General features: G+C 45.1%; 1 protein-coding gene across 2 annotated transcripts in view; it reads right to left on the bottom strand.

Moving 5' to 3' along the window:
* Mthfd1 (methylenetetrahydrofolate dehydrogenase, cyclohydrolase and formyltetrahydrofolate synthetase 1) overlaps positions 1-19,124 on the bottom strand; it is a 65,290-nt gene that overhangs the window by 29,738 nt on the left and 16,428 nt on the right. For both annotated transcript variants that reach the window (XM_076921964.1, XM_076921965.1), the window contains 10 exons: positions 13,054-13,113; positions 12,264-12,317; positions 11,958-12,094; positions 11,738-11,838; positions 9,488-9,624; positions 8,515-8,626; positions 3,454-3,581; positions 2,951-3,048; positions 2,607-2,780; positions 1,334-1,470 (listed from right to left, as the gene is read on the bottom strand). In XM_076921964.1, the coding sequence (XP_076778079.1) occupies positions 1,334-1,470; positions 2,607-2,780; positions 2,951-3,048; positions 3,454-3,581; positions 8,515-8,626; positions 9,488-9,624; positions 11,738-11,838; positions 11,958-12,094; positions 12,264-12,317; positions 13,054-13,113 (1,138 nt within the window). The remainder of the gene's footprint in view (positions 1-1,333; positions 1,471-2,606; positions 2,781-2,950; positions 3,049-3,453; positions 3,582-8,514; positions 8,627-9,487; positions 9,625-11,737; positions 11,839-11,957; positions 12,095-12,263; positions 12,318-13,053; positions 13,114-19,124) is intronic.

The following is a 19,124-nucleotide window of genomic DNA, read 5'->3' on the forward strand; positions in this document are numbered from 1 at the left end:
TGTCAGCTAGCAAAGGAAAAAGCCACCTCTAAGAACATACTATAATTAATAAAAACAGTTTCCGATTAAAAGAGTATATTTTGAAAGTAGAAGCAAAGCTGTCTGGGAAAACAGAGGAGCAATGGGGTGAGGGAGGGATGAGAGGGGTGTGCAGGGTGTGCGGAGTGTGCAATACACATGTGTGTATGTGAAGATGCGCAGCGGAAGCTAAGACAAAAACAGAAACAGGTTTGGGTGTGTAGCTTAGGAGCAGTGTGTGCCTCGCACGTGAGATGGCCTTAATTTAATCTCAACCAATGTATGCAGAATAAATACATAAAGTCAATATATAACCTGATAGAAAAAAAATAGCATCACTACAGAGCCATGGTGACTGAAATTAGGAGGTTAAACCCAGTGTCCTCACCTAATCAAGCGTTGTGTGTGGAGGCTGCAATAGGCGTGGGGCAAGAGTCGTTGTGGTCTGGGTTATAATGGTTCTCCACCTTCCTGATGCTGGGACCTTCAATACAGTCCTTCACCTTGCAGTGACCCACAGTCATAAAATTCTTTTTGTTGCTACTTCATAACTGTAATTTTGCTACTTTTGAATCATAATGTAAATATCTGATATGCAACCCTAAAGGGGTTGTGACCCACAGGTTGAGAACTGCTGCGCTCGGGACGGGTGAGAGAGCTAAGTGGGGTAAGGGTACACACTGCCAACCCTGACAAGCCAGAGTGCAGTCTCTAGGATCCATAAGGTGGAAGGAGAGAATAAACTTACAAGGTTGTCCTCTGACCTTCACACATAGGCTGTAGTATGAACTAAGTCACTCTCTCACTAACTAACAAGCCAATTAACTAACTAACTAACTAACTAACTAACTTGCCAGTAAAGTCCCACTGCAGCTATCATAAATGGTGATGACATCTCATGGGAGGAGAGAATGCCGTAAACACAAAGTGCTTAGCACAGTACCTAGCAGAAAGCATTCACTAAATGAAGGCAGGGAGACATCTGTGTGGCTGGACTATTTCAGTGTAAGCCTGGACCAGCAGCTATGACTTCCTTTACTGTTACTGTGACAGTGGAGTGGATACTGGAGTCAAATAAAAGCCCTTTGAATTCCAATTTACACATCCCAAGAATCCCTGTGTATGTCAAAGTGATAGACTTGGGGTAACGATGAAAGCCTTCCTCAAATGTACCACAATACAAATGTCTGAAGCAAATATTCCAGCTATCAAAATGAGCTAACGCCTCAGTAAGCACCCGCGGGTAAAGACTGATGTCTGGGAAGACTAAAGGATAGGCAGGGGAGGGGAGGCAGGTGCCTCTGGCCACAAGTACCTTTTATCCCAAAGGTGGGGCCCTGTGAAGGCTGTCGCACACACGCAAAAACATTCTGATGCAGGTGGGCGCCGAGGGCTTGCACCAGCCCGATTGTGGTTGTACTTTTCCCTTCTCCCAGGGGTGTTGGAGTAATTCTTCAAGAAGAGAGCAAGAGACAATAGAATTAATGTCACCCGGATCTCTGCACAGTCTAATAATAATCTAATCTAAAATAATAAGAACAAGGGGCTGGTGAGATGGCTCAGCGGTCAAGGGCACTTGCTGCTCTTCAAGGGGACTGAATTTGGGTCCCAGCATCCACGCACCTAACAAGCCACCTAAGCTTGTAGCCATCTGTAACTTAGCCCCAGGGGAATCCTACATGTTCTTCTGGATTCTATAGGGGTGTGTGCATGAGTGCACACACACACGCACACACACACACACACACACACACACACACACCCAAAAAGATTTAAAATAAAAAGAACAAAAGCCCTGAATCCCAGTTGTAATTTTCAAAACCATTAAAAACAAAAAGCGGCGTCTCCGAGGAGACACCTCCCGCCTCACTGCCTTACTCTGAGTTTCATCCAGAAATCGTATAGAGGTGGCATGCAAGAACCAGCTCTACAAAACTGTCCTCCCGACATCATTTATGTACACAATAATAAATAATAATAAATACAACTGTAAAGAATGGTAGCTTTACTCACCACAAGAACCATAACTGACGCTTGACCCTGATGCCCCATGATTTTAAGTTCTTTTCCAAAAAATTGACATTAATTTTATTTTTACACGATGGGGTTTTTGCCTGCATGTGCCTGTGGAGGCCAGAAGAGGGCATCGGATTCCTCAGGACTGGAGTTACAGACAGCTGTGGGTGCTGAGATTCAAACCTTGGTCCTCCGGAAAAGCAGCCTAGGCTCTTAATCACCGGAGCCATCCAGCCCTGTCCCCCACTTTAAAAAAAGATGCTTCATTTGTTTTTATTTTGTGTATATGAGTGTTTTACCTGCATGCACATAAGTGGACCACATGTGTGCCTGGTGCCCTCAGAAGCCAGATGAGGCCCCCAGATCACCTGGAATCACCTCTTTAGGGGTCTGTGGGGACCCAGACTTAGACTCACACATGTACTTCTGCACATCATTAAAGGCAAAAATCAAAACTTAAAACAACAACAACAAAAAGACCAAGCTGACGGCTCTTCCACACATGTGCAAATGCCTCACTGGTGACAAGGACTGGCTGAAGGTGAAGCCTGCTGGCATCAGAACGTACATACCCAGTCACCACGACGTATTTCCCATCTGGCTGATGCTTCAGGCGATCTAATGCTGACAGCAAGACCTTGGCCTTTGTGTCCCCGTACAATTCCACCTCTTCTGTGAGTAGCCCAATTTCTCGGGCCAGGTTACCGATGAGCTTTGGTTTGCAAGATCGTGATATAGCAATGTCACTTTAAAAACACAAGGATGGGTGTCAACCTCTAGTCACCACACTTAATTAACCCCACAGCAGTAACATGCTCCTCCCCCCAGTCAATGGAGAAGCACATATGGTCCCATGGTACCCAGCAGTTAACCCTAACCAGCCACAAAGTTCTAACGAAGAACATCTCGTTCCTACCTTGGGACAGGTGTCTCCAGGCTCAGCTTGTTATACTGAATTGTCCACTTCCCTGGCTTAAATTTCAGCAGGAAGCGCTGTGCGCTCTCTACTGTGCTCTGGGCAGAGTGAGAGGAATGGAGAGAGAGGCAGTGAATGTTTAACCCTGTACATGAGGTCCAAGCCCCAAGTGATGAGGGTTCAGCCCAACTGAATCAATTCACAACCTCCCTTGTAGAACAGCTCAGCTAGAAGGGAGTGAGGAGGGCTGGGCTCTGAGGCCTCTGTCTCACCCACACCAGCAGGTGTATAGCCAGCCAGTGTGTGTGTACTTCAGTTCTCGACTCCAAAGAACTTAAGGGCACTGCCTTCTCTAGCTATGTGAGGGCCACCATTGCTTGTCCTCTCCCTCTTTCCTTAAACAGACTCCTATCTGAGCCTAATTTCTGAGTGGGTCTTAGTGGTGTCTTTGGGTAGAACAATCCCTTTGGCCTTGGAACAATCCAGAACTTTCTGCACCATACCTGCATCAGCATTGCCACGGTCATGGGCCCCACGCCACCAGGGACAGGTGTGATAAAGCTTGCCCTCTCCTTGGCCTCATCATATGCCACGTCACCCACGACTTTCCTTCCATTTGGTTTTGAATCATCTGGTTCAGAAGAGGGTGAGAAATCAAAGTAGAGTCTCAGAGTCACAATGACATAATTATCTCCAATTTTAGTGAGTCTGGCTCCCCGTCCGCAAAAAGATCTATGTAAAATTTAAGAGTGTATTAGTCCCATAAAGCTCCAGTGTCTACTTAATTAAAGCTAGTGGACATGCCTGGGGTGCAGCTATGATAGAGCACTAGTCTAGTACAGGGCAGGTCCTGGATTCTATCCTGAACCCCACTGCTAGATAAATGGCAGGCGCTCCCCATTTTCTAGGGGGAAAATTACATTAATTAAAATAATTTAAAAATAAATAAATAAAATAAATACTTTAAAAAGGGGGGCTTTTCAGATCCCACAGAATCCTTTTATAGTCTCTCTGGTGATAAATAAAATATGCTTCTTATTCTTAAAATTCACGACCTTTTAAAATGTTAATTTGCCAAGGCCTACAAAGGAAATTTTTTTTTTTGTACACAAAGCTCCAACTATGTCACAGCTGCCAGATACGTTTCTACAGCAACTGTCAGCAGTTACTGAGCTCCAGGCAGGAGCCGGAGGAACAATTCAACATCCCGTTCCAAAGACTGAGCAGTTACTTAAATGCTTGCTCAAGGCAAAGAATATAATTACACTTCCCTTAAAAGGACCAGAAGCACAAATCTCTCCAGTGAAGAATAGCTATTCAAGGGAACAAACCAGAGATGCACCACTGCTCACACAAAGAGCGTCCTACACCCTGCTCTGGTGCACTTCCGGGAGATGCTGGGGGACTGGCCCAGACCTTGAAGCATTAAAGTTCCCAGGAGGATCTGGTAGAATCTTCGGCGATTTCCAGTTCTCTTCCAGCATGTTGCTATGCCGGGAGAGGAAGTTTTCAGATGTAGCCAAAAAATAAAACCACCTCAAACCAAGAAGCTCTCCTCTCTAGGATGAGCCCGTTCGAGGCTCCACACTGACCTGCAGTCCAAAAATACAAAGGACATGCTGGGTAGACCTAACGCACACCTCTCAGAATGTCTGAGGTTACTCAAGAGGCTAAAGCAGCACACCATGGCAAGAAAGATTCTCCTTGTAGTCCTTCCCAAAGCCAATGGGAAAAGGATGGTGCAGAAAGCAAGTGCTGAGCCACAGAAGCATCAACCTGGTCAGATTCCCAGAGCGCATCTTAGAAGTTGGATGCACCTGTGATTCCAACATTCCTAAGCTGAGGAATTGACAGAAAAAAAAAATCACCAGGAAACTAGTAGGCCAGTTAGTCTGGGGGATATAGGATGGTGGATATGAAACTATCTCACAAGGCAGAGGGAGCAGGAGCCAATTCCAAAGTCATCCTGACATTCGCATATGCCCAGTAACATGCACACACTGACCAAGCACTGAGGGCTGACTTAATGCCCTGCTGAAGAAGAGACAAGTCTCACTAATATTGTATGGTCGGTAGGAAAGTGACCACTTATCAGAACGGTTATCCGTTCCTAGCTCTACACTTTCTCCCTTTCAATGGAAACCTTTAAACATAAAACTCAACTTTAGCTTGAGTCTTGCTCTGAAACTCAGTTTGGAGACTGCTAACTCTAGAGGCCGGTACAGGGCTCTCAGACTGAGTGGAGACGGCACGGTGGGGAATCTGCCCTTCTAAACAAAGCATTGGCACCTCTCAGAGTCTCCTTACTAGCCAAACAGGAACATCACTATCACCAGCTCCATTTCCTCAGTCCACTCAATTCCTGAAAAATAATCCTTCTGAGGTGACTGGAAACCTGGCTTAGTGGCAGAATGTTTGCCCAGAATGTGCAAAGTCCAGAGTTTGACTTCCCAACACTGCAGATCAAAATTTAAAAACTGGAAAAATGTGTGCATTAATTCATTCTTAATCTGTGAGATGATTCATTGCTTTAATTCTTTTATCCTGAGTGGCTCACATATCTGTCTGTCTGTCTGTCTGTCTATCTATCTATCTATCTATCTATCTATCTATCTATCTATCTATTCTATTTTTTGTTTTTTCAAGACAGGGTTTCTCTGTGTAGCCCTGGCTGCCCTGGAACTCACTGTGTAGACCAGGCTGGCCTGTAACTCACAGAGATCCTCCTGTACCCGCCTCCTGAGTGCTGGGGTTAAAGGGATGTGCTACCACCACCAGGCTCAATTTTTAATAAAATAACCACAGAGTCTCATGTTTGCTAAACTCTTTCATACTCAATTCTCCATCAAACAATTTCAACAATATGAACCAAGAAGTGGCCTAAGGGGCAGCTAGGTTGCTGCATCCAATGAACATATTCAAAGATCAGTCTGTAGGTCTTGAGGTATACCTCTGGTCTGTAACGATATGATTCCACCATTCCCAGGGAACTATGCATTTCAGCCTTGTTAATATTTATGTGCCCATATGCATAGGACCAGTGAAAACACTGATGACCACCTATACTGTTTTAATATCTATATAAGAAATCGATATTTGCCGGGCAATGGGTGGAGCTCGCCTTTAATTCCAGCACTTGGGAGGCAGAGGCAGGCAGAGGCCAGCCTGGTCTACAGAGTGAGTTCCAGGACAGCCAGGACTACACAGAGAAACCCTGTCTCAAAAAAAAAAAAAAAAAAAAAAAAAAAAAAAAAAAAAAAAAAAAAGGAAATTGATAAATTGATGTTAATGCCAAAGTTTCAGGCATATCTATAGAATTCTAGATTCTGACCCAGTTTGCTTTTTTAAAATCTCAAACGAACAAACAAACAAATAGGCCTCTCTCTTTCCCTGAAGTAATAATGGAATCCAGGGTGTAGCATAGCTAGGCAACTCTTCCACTGAGCTGCACCTCCAGACCACGTGTTTCTCTGTCTGTCTCTGGTTTGAAAATGCCCATAGTAGTAGTTTATGATCCAGAGATGTGGGGATGTAAGCAGACTGAGCTTAGATGTCACACTGTAAGTATTCACAGTGGGGAGATGCAGGAGAGCAACTTCTTCCGCACCCGTTAGATAATTACACCCAGCAAATGAGTGATCAGTTATGAGCTACTGTCTTAAAAGCAAGGCCGAGTGGGAGGGAGGTTAGAAACGGGGAGAACTTGACAGTGACGAATGCTCCTGGCAGCTCAGTGTCTACATTTTAAACTTCAGATGGGAAGGAAGAAAAACAATGATCCTTGCTGTAACTGCCTCAACAACTCCACAGATCTGAGTGCTAGCGTCAGGAGGCAGACCAGGCAGCGCAGACCAAGAGCCACTGAGGAGCTCCCCAGAGCAGACAGAAGAGCGGAAGACACAAGGCACACCCGAAATGCTGAGTTCTGTGTGGGATTGGAGTGAGGGGAAGAAGGATTTTCAGAAGACAAAGATCATCCCTGGATGAAAGGATAATCAGATGATTTAGGAAGAACTGACATGGAGGACAGGAACTGAAAAAGCCATGTGAAGTGCAAATGCAGAGAATGGTGATTGCTGCTGTGGTTCAAGGGGAGAGCACTGTGTACCATGCACAAGGCTCTGGGTTTGAGTCCCGCAAGCACAAAGTGAATTAGGCCATACTTAGGCACAGAGCCCAAGGCCTGCCATACTGCTCAGTGCATGTAAGTAGTTACTGTTCCTACATGCAATTAAAAAAAAAATTATATATATATATATATATATATATATATATATATATATATATAATATATGCATGTAGGAACAATAACTATATATGTATATATAAAAAACATTTATATACATATATATTTATATAGTCTAACCTCCCTTTATATATTTTTATATATATAAAAAATATATGTAGTAATCTCTATATAGTTATTATATCTAGTTATATATCTCTCTATATAAATATATAGTGTTTATATAGTTATACATAATATATACAGCTATATATATAGCTATATAGTTATGTATAGTTACTATATATGCATGTCGATATTCCTGTACTGTTCTTGGAAATTTCTTTTGAGATAACAACCTGCCACATAGACAGAAGATGCAAAGGAGATGGCTCAGTGGGTAAAAGCACTTGTCATCAATTTTTTAAAATTTATTTTATTTTTTATATGCGTACACTGTAGCTGTCAGACACACCAGAAGAGGGCACTGGATCTCACTGCAGATGGTTGTGAGCCACCATGTGGTTGCTGGGAATTGAACTCAGGACCTCTGGAAGAGCAGCCAGTGCTCCTAACCGCTGAGCCATCTCTCCAGCCCCTTGTCACCAAATTTAATGGCATAAGTTCAAATCTGATAAGTGAAGGTTACCAAGTGACGAACAGGCAAAGTAGTGTAGTTAGCATGGACACCGGTGACAAAGGGGTGGCTCCTGTACCAAACAGGAAGAAGTGGGACAGGGAATGATGGCACAAGACTTCATCAAGCCACTCTGGATGGCAAACAATGTGAAATTCATTAGCTATCCAGGTTTGTGAACACCTTTAATCTTAGCACCCTGGAGGCAGAGGCAGGCACTTGGGGAAGTTCAGGGCCAGCCTGGTCTATATAATGAGTTACAAGCCAGCCAGGACTACAGAGTGAGACCCTGACTCAAAAGCAAAGAAACAACCTCACTGCCAGTTTAGGAGTTTTCTATTCAATATTTTTGGACCACAGTTGACCTTGAGTAACTGAAACCAGGGCAAGTGAGATCACCGACAAGGAAAACCTGTGGTATTTCATAAAGTCTCTCTAGTGCCTTTGTTAGACTACTGGGTGACGGGTAGATGAAAGCAGAAGAAAAGCCAGGTGAGAGCCTGCACACCCGTAACCCCCATCTGCCCCCTCTTCTACTTTCTCTGGACTAAGTCAACTGAGGATCAGCAGGGCGGTGGGGAGCCACACCTCTGATGCCAGGCAGGACCGCCCACAGACGACAACCTCCTCACAGCCAGGCTCACTAAGCCCTGGGACTTGATATAAAATGAGAGTTGTGGTTCTCTGCCCAGCACCACTCACCTGGAACATAATTGATCCCACAGTCTATGACCACAGCCCCAGGCTTGATCCACTCCCCCTTCACCATCTCAGGCTGTCCCGTGGCAACCACCAGAATGTCTCCTTTATTCACCTAGGGAGGGGAGGGATCCAGATTTAAGAGATTAAATAATCAACACACACACATACACAGAGACACCGAAAGGAAAAGCATGAACCATGGTATTAAATGTTTAGTTATCAGCAACCCTTTCAGGGATGCTGGGTAAGGCCTCAATGGCAAACCACAGTCCCACGGTGCACTCAGCCCTATACATGCCAGAAGCCCCCTTTCCCTGGGTATTTTCCCTAACAGGAAAGGCAATGAGAACCAGTGGGAGCTGAAGGGAGCACACGTTTGGAGCCATAGACTCAGGACAACATTCCTGGTGATGGAACCCTCCTTTACGGAACACAATTGCCACTGACATAATCACGGGACAGTTTTGAGAATATTAAAGAGGGGGTACCAGGCCTCCATCTTGTTCTCTGCCTACAGGGTCACAGCCATGTGAACATTTTTGGACTCAGGAGTCCAACATAAGGATGAAGAATAAGCTGTTGTAGCTCAGTGGTAAAACTCTGCCTACTCTAAGGCGTTCAACCCCAACCTAACAATAACAAAATAACAAAGACCAGCTAACGATGCCCACTGTTCAGCCTCTTCTGGAGCACCTTCATCCCCAAGCCAACAACATGCCCAGGAGATCTGTACATGGCACAATTCCACGGACAGCACTGCTAAACCCTGTCTGTCATGGGCATGCTGGTGTAGAAAGTATATACTCAGAATGTCAGAAAGATCTGGATACGTGTTGGCAACCTTGTGGTTTGAATCTGTTCCTTCCTCTTAGACAATGAGACATGAAACACAGCATAGTTACTGGGGTTAAGAGAGAGAATGTATCCACACATGCTTTCAGCCTGGACGTCTACACTACTCTGGGCCCCCTACCTCCTTGTCCAGATTGGCAGTCTTGGAGTGACAGGTGGTCACCGTGGCGTTGTTCCACAGAAGCAGGTCATGCATGGGTGCACCAACTATTTTACTTCGCCCCACCACCACGGCGTGCCTTCCGGCAATCTGCACCCCTGGAAGAGAAGCCAGCACACATTAGGGATGGAGAAGCAGCTGCCTTCCTTCACACAGCACCTGGATGGAAAACAGCAAAAGTGCACAGAAGCAGATCCTCTGCATCAAACAGAAATCTTCCTAAGGACGACGCTCCTTTGCCAACCACAGCCTCAGTTCCAGCTTCAGCCTGGGGCTTGTGCACTGTCATTCCTGCAGTAGGGTTTGGAGATCTGCTTAGGCCAAGATCTGTTCATTGAGTCATAAGAGAGTGGGAAGAAATCCTACACTGGAAAAAGAAACCTCAACACACAGCTAACAGCCATATGGAAGTAGCTATCAGATTAAACTCCATGGGCAAAATAGTCATGAAAACTACGGTGTGTGGAACAGGGTCAGAGCAAAGGAGGAAATTAGATTAGTATCAGTAAGACTTTCCAAATTCAGCGAGTTTATTCATACAGTTTCTCATCCAAAGTTCTGTCTGGCTTAGGGCCTGAACCACGGGGTTACCTCTGGAGGAGTGATAACAGGAACAGCAGGAGATGGGAAAGCCTTTTGCTGACTCAGCACCTGGACTCCTGGCACTGTGTCAACATCTCCCCCACATCACCCCAGTACTAGAGACCAAACTCGAGGCCTGGGCTCTTCTACTGAACCACCCCGAGGCTTGGGTTTCTTTTGAGCACTAGGTTGCCTGGATTGGCCCTGGACATTCATTCTCTCTAGAGCACAGGCAGGCCTTGATGTGCTTTTTAGAACTGAAACCTGCATCCCACAGAGGTGACCAGGGCGCCCCCTCACCCCTTGGCCTGAGAGACGCAGCTAGCAGCTGTCTAGCATGAGAAGAGAGCAGAGTGGGAGCTGCATGGGGTTACCGGGAGGGAGGGGCCTGAAATGAGCTGCCCACACAGAAGGAAGCAGAGGGCTCTGGAACACTCTGGCCACTCTACCCCGTCAAAGCGGAAAAGCTATGAGCCCTCGCTTGAGATTTAAACGATACTTCTCAAAAAGGAACCGACTTCATCAGAAGACCAGCACTTAGAGAATGCTAACATCATGATTACATCAGAATTGAAGTCCTTGTAGCTTTAACAAGTCCATTGCTGGGCTAAATGCATGGGCCAACTAGAGTGCAACCGACTAGCTTGCTGGAGCCCCGGCCTTTCATTCTAAGCATGCCAATCAACCAGTCAGTCAACGACACTTCACCATACTAATGAGGACTCAGCAAAGATTTGAAGCTACCTTAAGGCAACAGTAGCTTGTGAGACACCGGGAAGCCACAGGTGTAGAAGCTCATGGGATTCTTTTCTATAAAGCTGTAATAAACACTGGCTAAACACATTGAAGAATATAAATTGTAGCTCTGAACCGTCACAGCTGGGCTAAAGCTTCTGGCGTGACTTTTGCTGGCCAACTACAGGCAACTTTCATTACTAACGCTGGCCAAATGCCTCACTTGAAACCTCTACTTCCTTCTGACAGGATTCCTGTAAAATCTAAACTCTGCTAAAAGCATTCATGAGGAAACTAAAATGCGAAGGTACTAGCTTCGTGATGAAGTCATGTGGGGTGAATGGTCCAGCCATCTGTCTAGTGTTGGAACCCCAGTTGACTTGGGGCTGATTCCAGGGACAGGAACCCAAAACTTTGCTCAGTTTGTACTGTCAAAATTCTTACTGCCATTTAAGACTCCCACCCCACACAAGATAAACTACTTTGAATGAACATAACCCTGGGTTCAAATCTTGGTTCTGTTATCTCCTGGCAAAAACCCTCTCTGGTCTTGTTTGCTTGCTTCTTTTTGTGTTCAGTGCAGGGAGGAGGCTGAGTCCTTGGTTTTGAGGCAAGTTCTTTTGAAGCAACAGGAAGACGCAGCGTCCTAAGAAACAGCCTTCTAGATACTTGGCGATACAGAGGAAATGGTCACAATGAAATGGACCTGATTCACAAAGCTTAAGAAAATGCTTCACTTTCTCCTCAGCCCTGTGGAGTGTACATGCTGTACTTAAGCTTAGTTAACAGCTGAGGAAGCAGGTTCAGGGCCAGTGTACTTGCAAAAACACCTGCAACCTCAATGTTTGGAAGGCATGTCCCCAAGGTTCTCCTGCTGGGTTCCTTCATTCTTACCTGTCTCTCTGATGAGTTCCAAGCACCCTTTGGGTGTGCACGGAATGAAGCAGTCATTGAGATCACCTCTGGAAAGCTTCCCAGCATTGACGCTCGTCAACCTAAATATGGAGTCAGTCAAATAAGGAGGAAGGAATGGAGCCTCCGTCCTCCAGAAACAAACGTGCTGTGTTTCCAAAACAGAAGTGTGCTCTAAAGAAGGCCAACGGGCAGCACTCACCCGTCCACATCCTTCTCGGGGGCAATGGCATTGATGACGGCTTCAGTGCTGATGGCACTCTCTGAATCCAAAGGCAGCTGTACTATGAACCCGTGCACAGAGGCATCCTCATTCAGAGAGACGACGTGTTTTAACACCTAAAAGTAGTGCCGCAGTTGATTTGTACTAATTAATCACAGTCATTAAAAGAGGGAAGCAAAGGCTGTAAAGAAGTATCTTCTGTCTGCAAAGCATATCTCGGCCCCTAAAGTCCCACCAAAGCAAGCAGACAGGGAGGCACCTCGCCACGTACATCCATATGCTCACCTCGGACTCTGTGGACGTTCTTGGTAATTTAATGTGAGTAGCTTTGATCCCAATCTGTAGAAATAAACACAAGAAACAGGAAATGGTATGAGAGCCTAAGACCTGGGTCTGTGTAATGGTTTATATATGCTTGGCTCAGGGAGTGGCACTGTTAGGAGGTGTGGCCTTGTTGGAGTAGGTGTGACCTTGTTGGAGTAGTTGTGTCACTGTGGGTGTGGCTTTAAGACCCTCATCCTAGCTGCCTGGAGTCAGTATTCTGCTAGCAGCCTTCAGATGAAGATGAAGAACTGTCAGTTCCTCCTGTGCCATGCCTGCCTGGACGCTGCCATGTTCCCACCTTGATGATAAGGGACTGAACCTCTGAACCTATAAGCCAGCCCCAATTAAATGTTGCTCTTGTAAGAGTTGCCTTGGTCATGGTGTCTGTTCACAACAGTAAAACCCTAACTAAGACAGGCTGCCTCTCTGAAGGACTGTGACTGAGACAATGGAGGGAGATTCGGGCATCATTTTGCTCTGTATGTGGAGAAGAATCAGCCCATTTGTCACCATCACATTCAACACATTCCACAGCCTCTCACCTGGCTCTCAGGAAAGAAAACCATGACTGCGAAGCACACAGGGAAAAACCAACTGGCTAGGTCACCTGATTCTGCCTCGCCCAATACTTAAATTAGGGTCTGTTGGTGGCAGTTAGTTTTGTGGAGAGGGCCACACAGGACAAGGGGTTACCAACAGGACCTGGGGTGGTGGTGAGGAAGGATGCCAGCATTGCTGTTCTTGGCTTTACCTCTTCAGCAGCCTTCAGTTTCACGTTTATATAAAGATTGGAATCATCTCTGTCGCCAACCTGGAATAATAAATACATGCAAATCAGACACTTAGGGAAAGGCAAAGTGTACAGAAAACTTTTGCAATTTTAGTCTAGATAAAACGAATGTTTGAGAACTTTTATGGAAGACAAAGGAGGCTGGGGAAGGGGAAGGCTGGGGTAAAGACAGGTGGCTTTACTCTGTACCCTAAACTTTGTTCACACAATCCACTGACAGTGGCAAAAGAGTGTGCGTGAGCTAGAAGCCATGGCATGAACCTGTCATTTCAAGGTACTTGGAAGACTGAAGAGTTGTTTAAGGCCACCAGATAATGGCCAGCTGGACCACACAGATAACCCTTGTTAACAACAAAAGGGCATGCAGGTGCTACTACTGTACTGTGCCTGCACTGTAAACAAGATGAGAGTGCTATAAGCTTCCAGAAATGTGGGATTACTTAGAACAGGATGAGTAGTTGAAATTGAGAAATTATCATCAGTCAGAAAAACACCAGAGAGGCAGAAATACCTGGAAGCATCAATCATCCAGGGGCAATGGAAAATGCTCACTGTTAGCCAGACTGTAATGAAACCAATAAACAGGATACTGGGCTAGCTTATACAGAACAGACACCATGGGGAGGGCAAGCCAGTGCCCACCTGACAAATGTCAGTGTGGGAACCTTTGTGCCCTTTGAACCCAGACCCCATTATACTGTAAACATTTTTCATCGTGACCGTGCTTGCAATTCTGCATAGCATTAAGTAATTTGTAAAAATTTACTTCACAAATATTTCCCCATGATCAGGTCATGATCTCTTTGTAGTAAGTTTTGCTTCTCTCCATTCTGTAGAGGGCAAAGCATGCTACTCTCAGGATAGGGCCCAGGGTGACAGAGGATGGCCTTCATAACAGCATTTCCAGAACTTTCTGAGTGCACAGTCTGATGCTGCCCTGGGATCTCAGGAATATGGTGTGAGTCCCAGCTCTGGATGGTCCATATTCCCATATTCATGGTTCTTAGCTTTGCTAATTTGGACTTCAAAGGAACTAGGAGAGTCCTACAGAGGAACTTGAATCTTGGAGCTTTGTTTTTTGGTCCTGCCTCCTGCATGCTGAGCCTGCAGTACATCCCCAGTCCTAAGCCTCTCGGAGAGGAGCTGGTTATATAATCAATGATAGACTAGATGCATGAATGTTTAAAGAACATTAAATTCTTGACTGGCAGTCAAGTGGGTGGGTGGTAGACTGGTTCCCCAGAACATATCTTAATCCCAATGATTTATCAAGAACGTTACTTAAGCATTTCATCTGAGTGTTCCCTTCCTGCAAAGGGGTGGTGCCTCAAACCATCAGAAAACCCCAACAAGACAAAAATAAGCCAGATATGTAATCCCAGCTCCTGGAAGGCTGAGGCAGGAGGGAGACTGATAAGGAGTTTGAGATTAACCTGGGTCTTACGTAGCCCAACATAGCCTAGAATCATTTATGCCCCTCTTGCCTGTGTTTCCCACACGCTGGGATGATAAGCCCTGGTTCAGGGCCTTGGCAAACACTTTTTATAACAGGCAGAGTGTATGCCACTCTGGACAACTTCACCAAGCCAGCTCTAAAGCCATTTCCAAAGTTTATAGCTCCCCCAGCTTCTGGAAAGAGCCTGTGTTAACCAAGTCTCCCATCAGGAATTCACGGACCACATTGTGAAAACTCACACCAGAGCCTCCAGTCAGAGGACCCAGGCGTCTGCCACGGCTGCCACACATGTTTTTACAGCAGAAATCAAAGTAAGTCTGAGAAGGAAAGAAGAAAGAAAAAAAGGAAGAAAGGAAGGAAGGAAGGGAGGGAGGGAGGGAGGAAGGAAGGAAGGAAGGAAGGAAGGAAGGAAGGAGAGAAAGAAAGAAAGTCCCTCAATAGGACCAGATCACGAACATCCTGCAGTTTGGTTTTTAAGTCTGGACTTAATTTATAGCTATGCACCACTGCCCTCGCACCACCATGGCTGCACCGACATCCTTTAAGAGCATACTAATGTAACGTGCTTGAGATCCTGCAGACTAGCAACCTGGCTAAGTAGAACATTCTTTTTTTTTTTTTTTTTTTTTTTTTTTTTTTTTTCCCACGAGATGACTCGGGAGACAGACACAATCGGGATAGACAGACAGACTGACTGACAGGCAGCGGGACTCGAACCGGCGCACCAAGAGACGGGGCGCCCTCTGCGGGCGGGAGCCTTAAGGGCCGAGCCACCGGCGGTTCGCTTAAGTAGAACATTCTTAATGTGAAGAGACTGGCCAGTAAGAGCCAAAACGACCTCTGGCTATCTTCACAGCTCCTTTCCTTATCCACCTTGTATCTGACTTCCTCGAAACCTTTAGATAAAACTCTAGAAATAAGCTTGACAATTTAGCCTCCATTAACCCTAAAACTGAGAACAAAGATAGTATCTAAGTAGATTTCCTTGCCCTGGTAGTCTATGTGAGGGCCCTATCTATGTATTCTGCAAACATGTTAACTGATAACTTTTCTTTTTTGTGACTATAAAAATTCATGTAACCTTTCCATAGTGGAAAGTCTTTCAGATCCTTTGAATCCACATTTTCTGACCTATCATGGCTATTTGTAATTGGATCAGAATAAACTATTATTTCCTTAAGAAGAGTTGATTTATATGGTGACAAAAAAGAAACAGGCAGGTTTTGTACCCAGTGCTTGGTGGGGGTGCCAAACTCATCCCTTCTGACTGGCTTTGGGCAGGCCCCAAGATGTCTGGGCATCAATTATTGTTAGGACAGCTTTTCTCTTATAGGGGTGATTTAACAACTAGCACGATCACAAATATATACAGAACTTTTGAACCACAATAAACACTTATCAACGCCATTTCATCAGTAAAAAGGGAGTGTAGTTGTGATGAGATTTTAACAAGAGCTTCCTGCTGGAGAGACAGCTCAGGGGCTAAGAGCACTGACTGCTCTTTCGAAGAATCTGGGTTTGATTCCCAGTACCTGTATGGTGGCTCACAGCCATCTGTTCAAGGGGATTCAATGGTCTTTTCTGGCCTATGTGGTACCAGGTATGCACGTAGTGCAGACATATGTGCTGGCTTTTCCATACACTTAACGTTTTTTACACTAGAAAGAGAAAACCAGTGAGCAGTCACAAGGTGACCCAGAGTGGGAGGAACAGGGGTGTAAAGTAAGGAATAGATTCAAGATCCAAGACACAGATTCCACAGGACGACAGCCCCATGAGAATGAGATCTTGTTTTGTTTTAGAGACAGGGTCACTCTCACAAGGGAACAGACTGGCCTTGAACTCATAGTCCTCTGACCTTCAGTGATGCAGTACTGGGATTACATAGAAACAGGGTCACACACTCACAAGGGAACAGACTGGCCTTGAACTCATCGTCCTCCGACCTTCAGTGACGCAGTGCTGGGATTACAGGTATGTACCACACAGGCTTTGGAGAGAGATAACCTTAGACCTCTGGCATGGGTGTGTAGGAAGATATCACAACCTCAGAGCAAAAAAGACAGGAGGTCTGAGGAAAGGACAGGATGGTAATATTTTATTACCAAAGAGCAAGACTGAGGCATCCACAACGTGTCTCACTGGTGAGACACAGGTAACCGAAACTGCATAAACTACAGTAGATACTTGCAAAATCAATAAATTTGCAGTCAATTTTAAAAAATATTGCTAAGAAAGGTTTGGTTAAAAGAAGAACTTAAGCTGGATATTGTGGCAGGCAGCTGTTATTCCCGCACTAGCGAAGCAGAAACAGAAGGACCTGAAGTTCAAAGCCGTCCTTGGCTACATAATGAATTAAGATGTAACTGAGATACATAAGAACCTTTTGTACACTGAAGGGGAAAGAAGAGGAAGGAAGGAAAAAGGAAGAAACCACAACAATTCAGAGAACTGGCTTTCTTTGTAACCCTACAATCAAGCATACTTCACTTCATAAAGCAGAGGTGCTTGGTTTTTGGGGTTTTTTTTTTTTTTTTTTTTTTTTTTGTTTAGACAGAAAAAGCTAAAGAAAGCAAGAAGAAAGTGCAGCCACCATTTCAAAGTTACTTCCTCTGGAAGGAGGCAGGGAGAATCAGACAACAGAAAAGAACAGACAGGGCAATGTCCGGTTACAGTGGACACATCTGGGGGAACTGGCCTGCCAGGGCAATATGGCTGCTTTTTCTCGGATCAGATAAATAGCTCAGTGGTATTAGCTCGACTGACTCCATTTTGACCTCTCGGTGAACTGCTGGACCCAGTGACATTGCTTAGTCCACTGATTTACAGAAATGAGTTTCATTTTCTTTCTTTCATTTTTTTTCTCCTTTGCAATGTTGAGGATGAACCCAGGGCCCGAAGCATGCTGGGCAAGTGTTCTACCACTGAGCTACACCTCCAGCCCAGAGTCACAGTTCGTGCCTATGACAGGCATTTCTTCCCACAACAAACAATTAAGAACGAGTTAAGAAGTAGCCAGTCCCCAAATGTACCAGGTATACACCCACCACACAAGTCTTTGCTTCTTAGTTATCTGAGGGAAAAAAAAGAGAGAAGAAAAGCTACCACACATGGAGCACACCAGGCAGAGCCACAGCCTTCTGCATTTCTGCTCTGCTGAGGCTATGTGGATAAAGAGCACTGTGGTTGGGGGAGGCGGGATTTAACTACCACTCCTTCTGAGTCTTTGGATACATAAGGGACAGAGGTTTAGCAAAGGATTAAATAGCATACGTGCAGGCACGCACAGACCGAATGTGGGACAAGAAAGATGGTGATTCTGAGGGAGGTTTCATATGAAAGCTATTTCTGCCACCAAATCAATCCTTCAGGCACCCACCTGTACATCTGCCTAAGTGAATATCTGCCTCCCTACTGGATGACTCTTTAGATCAGGGTTTGGTAGTATTCCCTCATGAAGAAAAGAGACTGCACACCCACAATTGCAGCACTTAGGCTGAGGCAGAAGTTCAAGGTAAACTTGGGATATATAGGGAGTGTCTGGATGGTGGTGGTGATGGTGATGGCTGAGGCAGGAGTTCAACATAAGCTTGGACTATGTAGGAAGTGTCAGGATGATGTTGGCGGTGCCTGAGGCTGAGGCAAGAGTTCAAGGGATATGTAGGTTGTGTCTGCGTGGTAACGGACTATGGTTGTGGTTGGACAGGCAGTACATTGTTCAGTAGACAGCCTTGCAGAAATGTTCTTAGTATAAGGCTGTGGTTTTGTAGAAGGTTATGGTATATTGGTAGAGACTTTGATGATAGTTACGAAGCAGATAGTGATGACTGTACCTTTGTGAACTGCTTTGTCAAGGTTTGTCGTAAGGAGTATCACTTTAAATTCTGACAACCTTTACATAGTATGATGTCATTTTTTTTTTCTTAATTGTATTGGCTTTTGAATTGGTGGTACAAAAGTACCAGTGGGCAAGTCTGATGGTGGCAGCACAAACCAAGGACACAAACTCCATGTATCCACCCAGCCATGGTCATTCACGAAAAATAAATGGCAATTTCACTAAGGAATGCTCTTGGTAAGAAACACCAACTACTGATGTTATTAAACTTCAACCTGGGAGTCTTTTGAGGATTTTATGTAAAGAATCAGGAAGTTCCCACAGCTCTGCTGCTGTCTGTGAAGGAAGCGTGGTAGCTATTAATAGGCAAAGCGTTTGTGTTGTTTTGCCAGATGAACCAGATGCACTTTTCCACAACTTTTCTTGAAAGAACTGACAGTGATTACTCAGGCTTCAGTATTTTGCAAATATTTTCTAAAAATAAACAACTGAGCTAGCCCAGGGCTACACACTGGCAATCCCAGCCCTCAGGAGGATGAGGCAAGGCGTAGGTGTAGTCAAGTCCAAGGCCATGAACTATCTCAAAAACAAACAAAAAACACTAAAAAACAAACCTGTTGACTCTTGATATGCTGACTACTCTATGTCAACTTGACACAAGCTAGAGTCATTTGGGAAGAGGGTACCTCAACTGAGAAAACGACCCCACCAGACTGTTCTGAGGGCAAGCCTGTGACG

The sequence above is a fragment of the Arvicanthis niloticus genome, chromosome 23 (assembly GCF_011762505.2).
Source record: "Arvicanthis niloticus isolate mArvNil1 chromosome 23, mArvNil1.pat.X, whole genome shotgun sequence".
Classification (NCBI taxonomy): Eukaryota; Metazoa; Chordata; class Mammalia; order Rodentia; family Muridae; genus Arvicanthis; species Arvicanthis niloticus.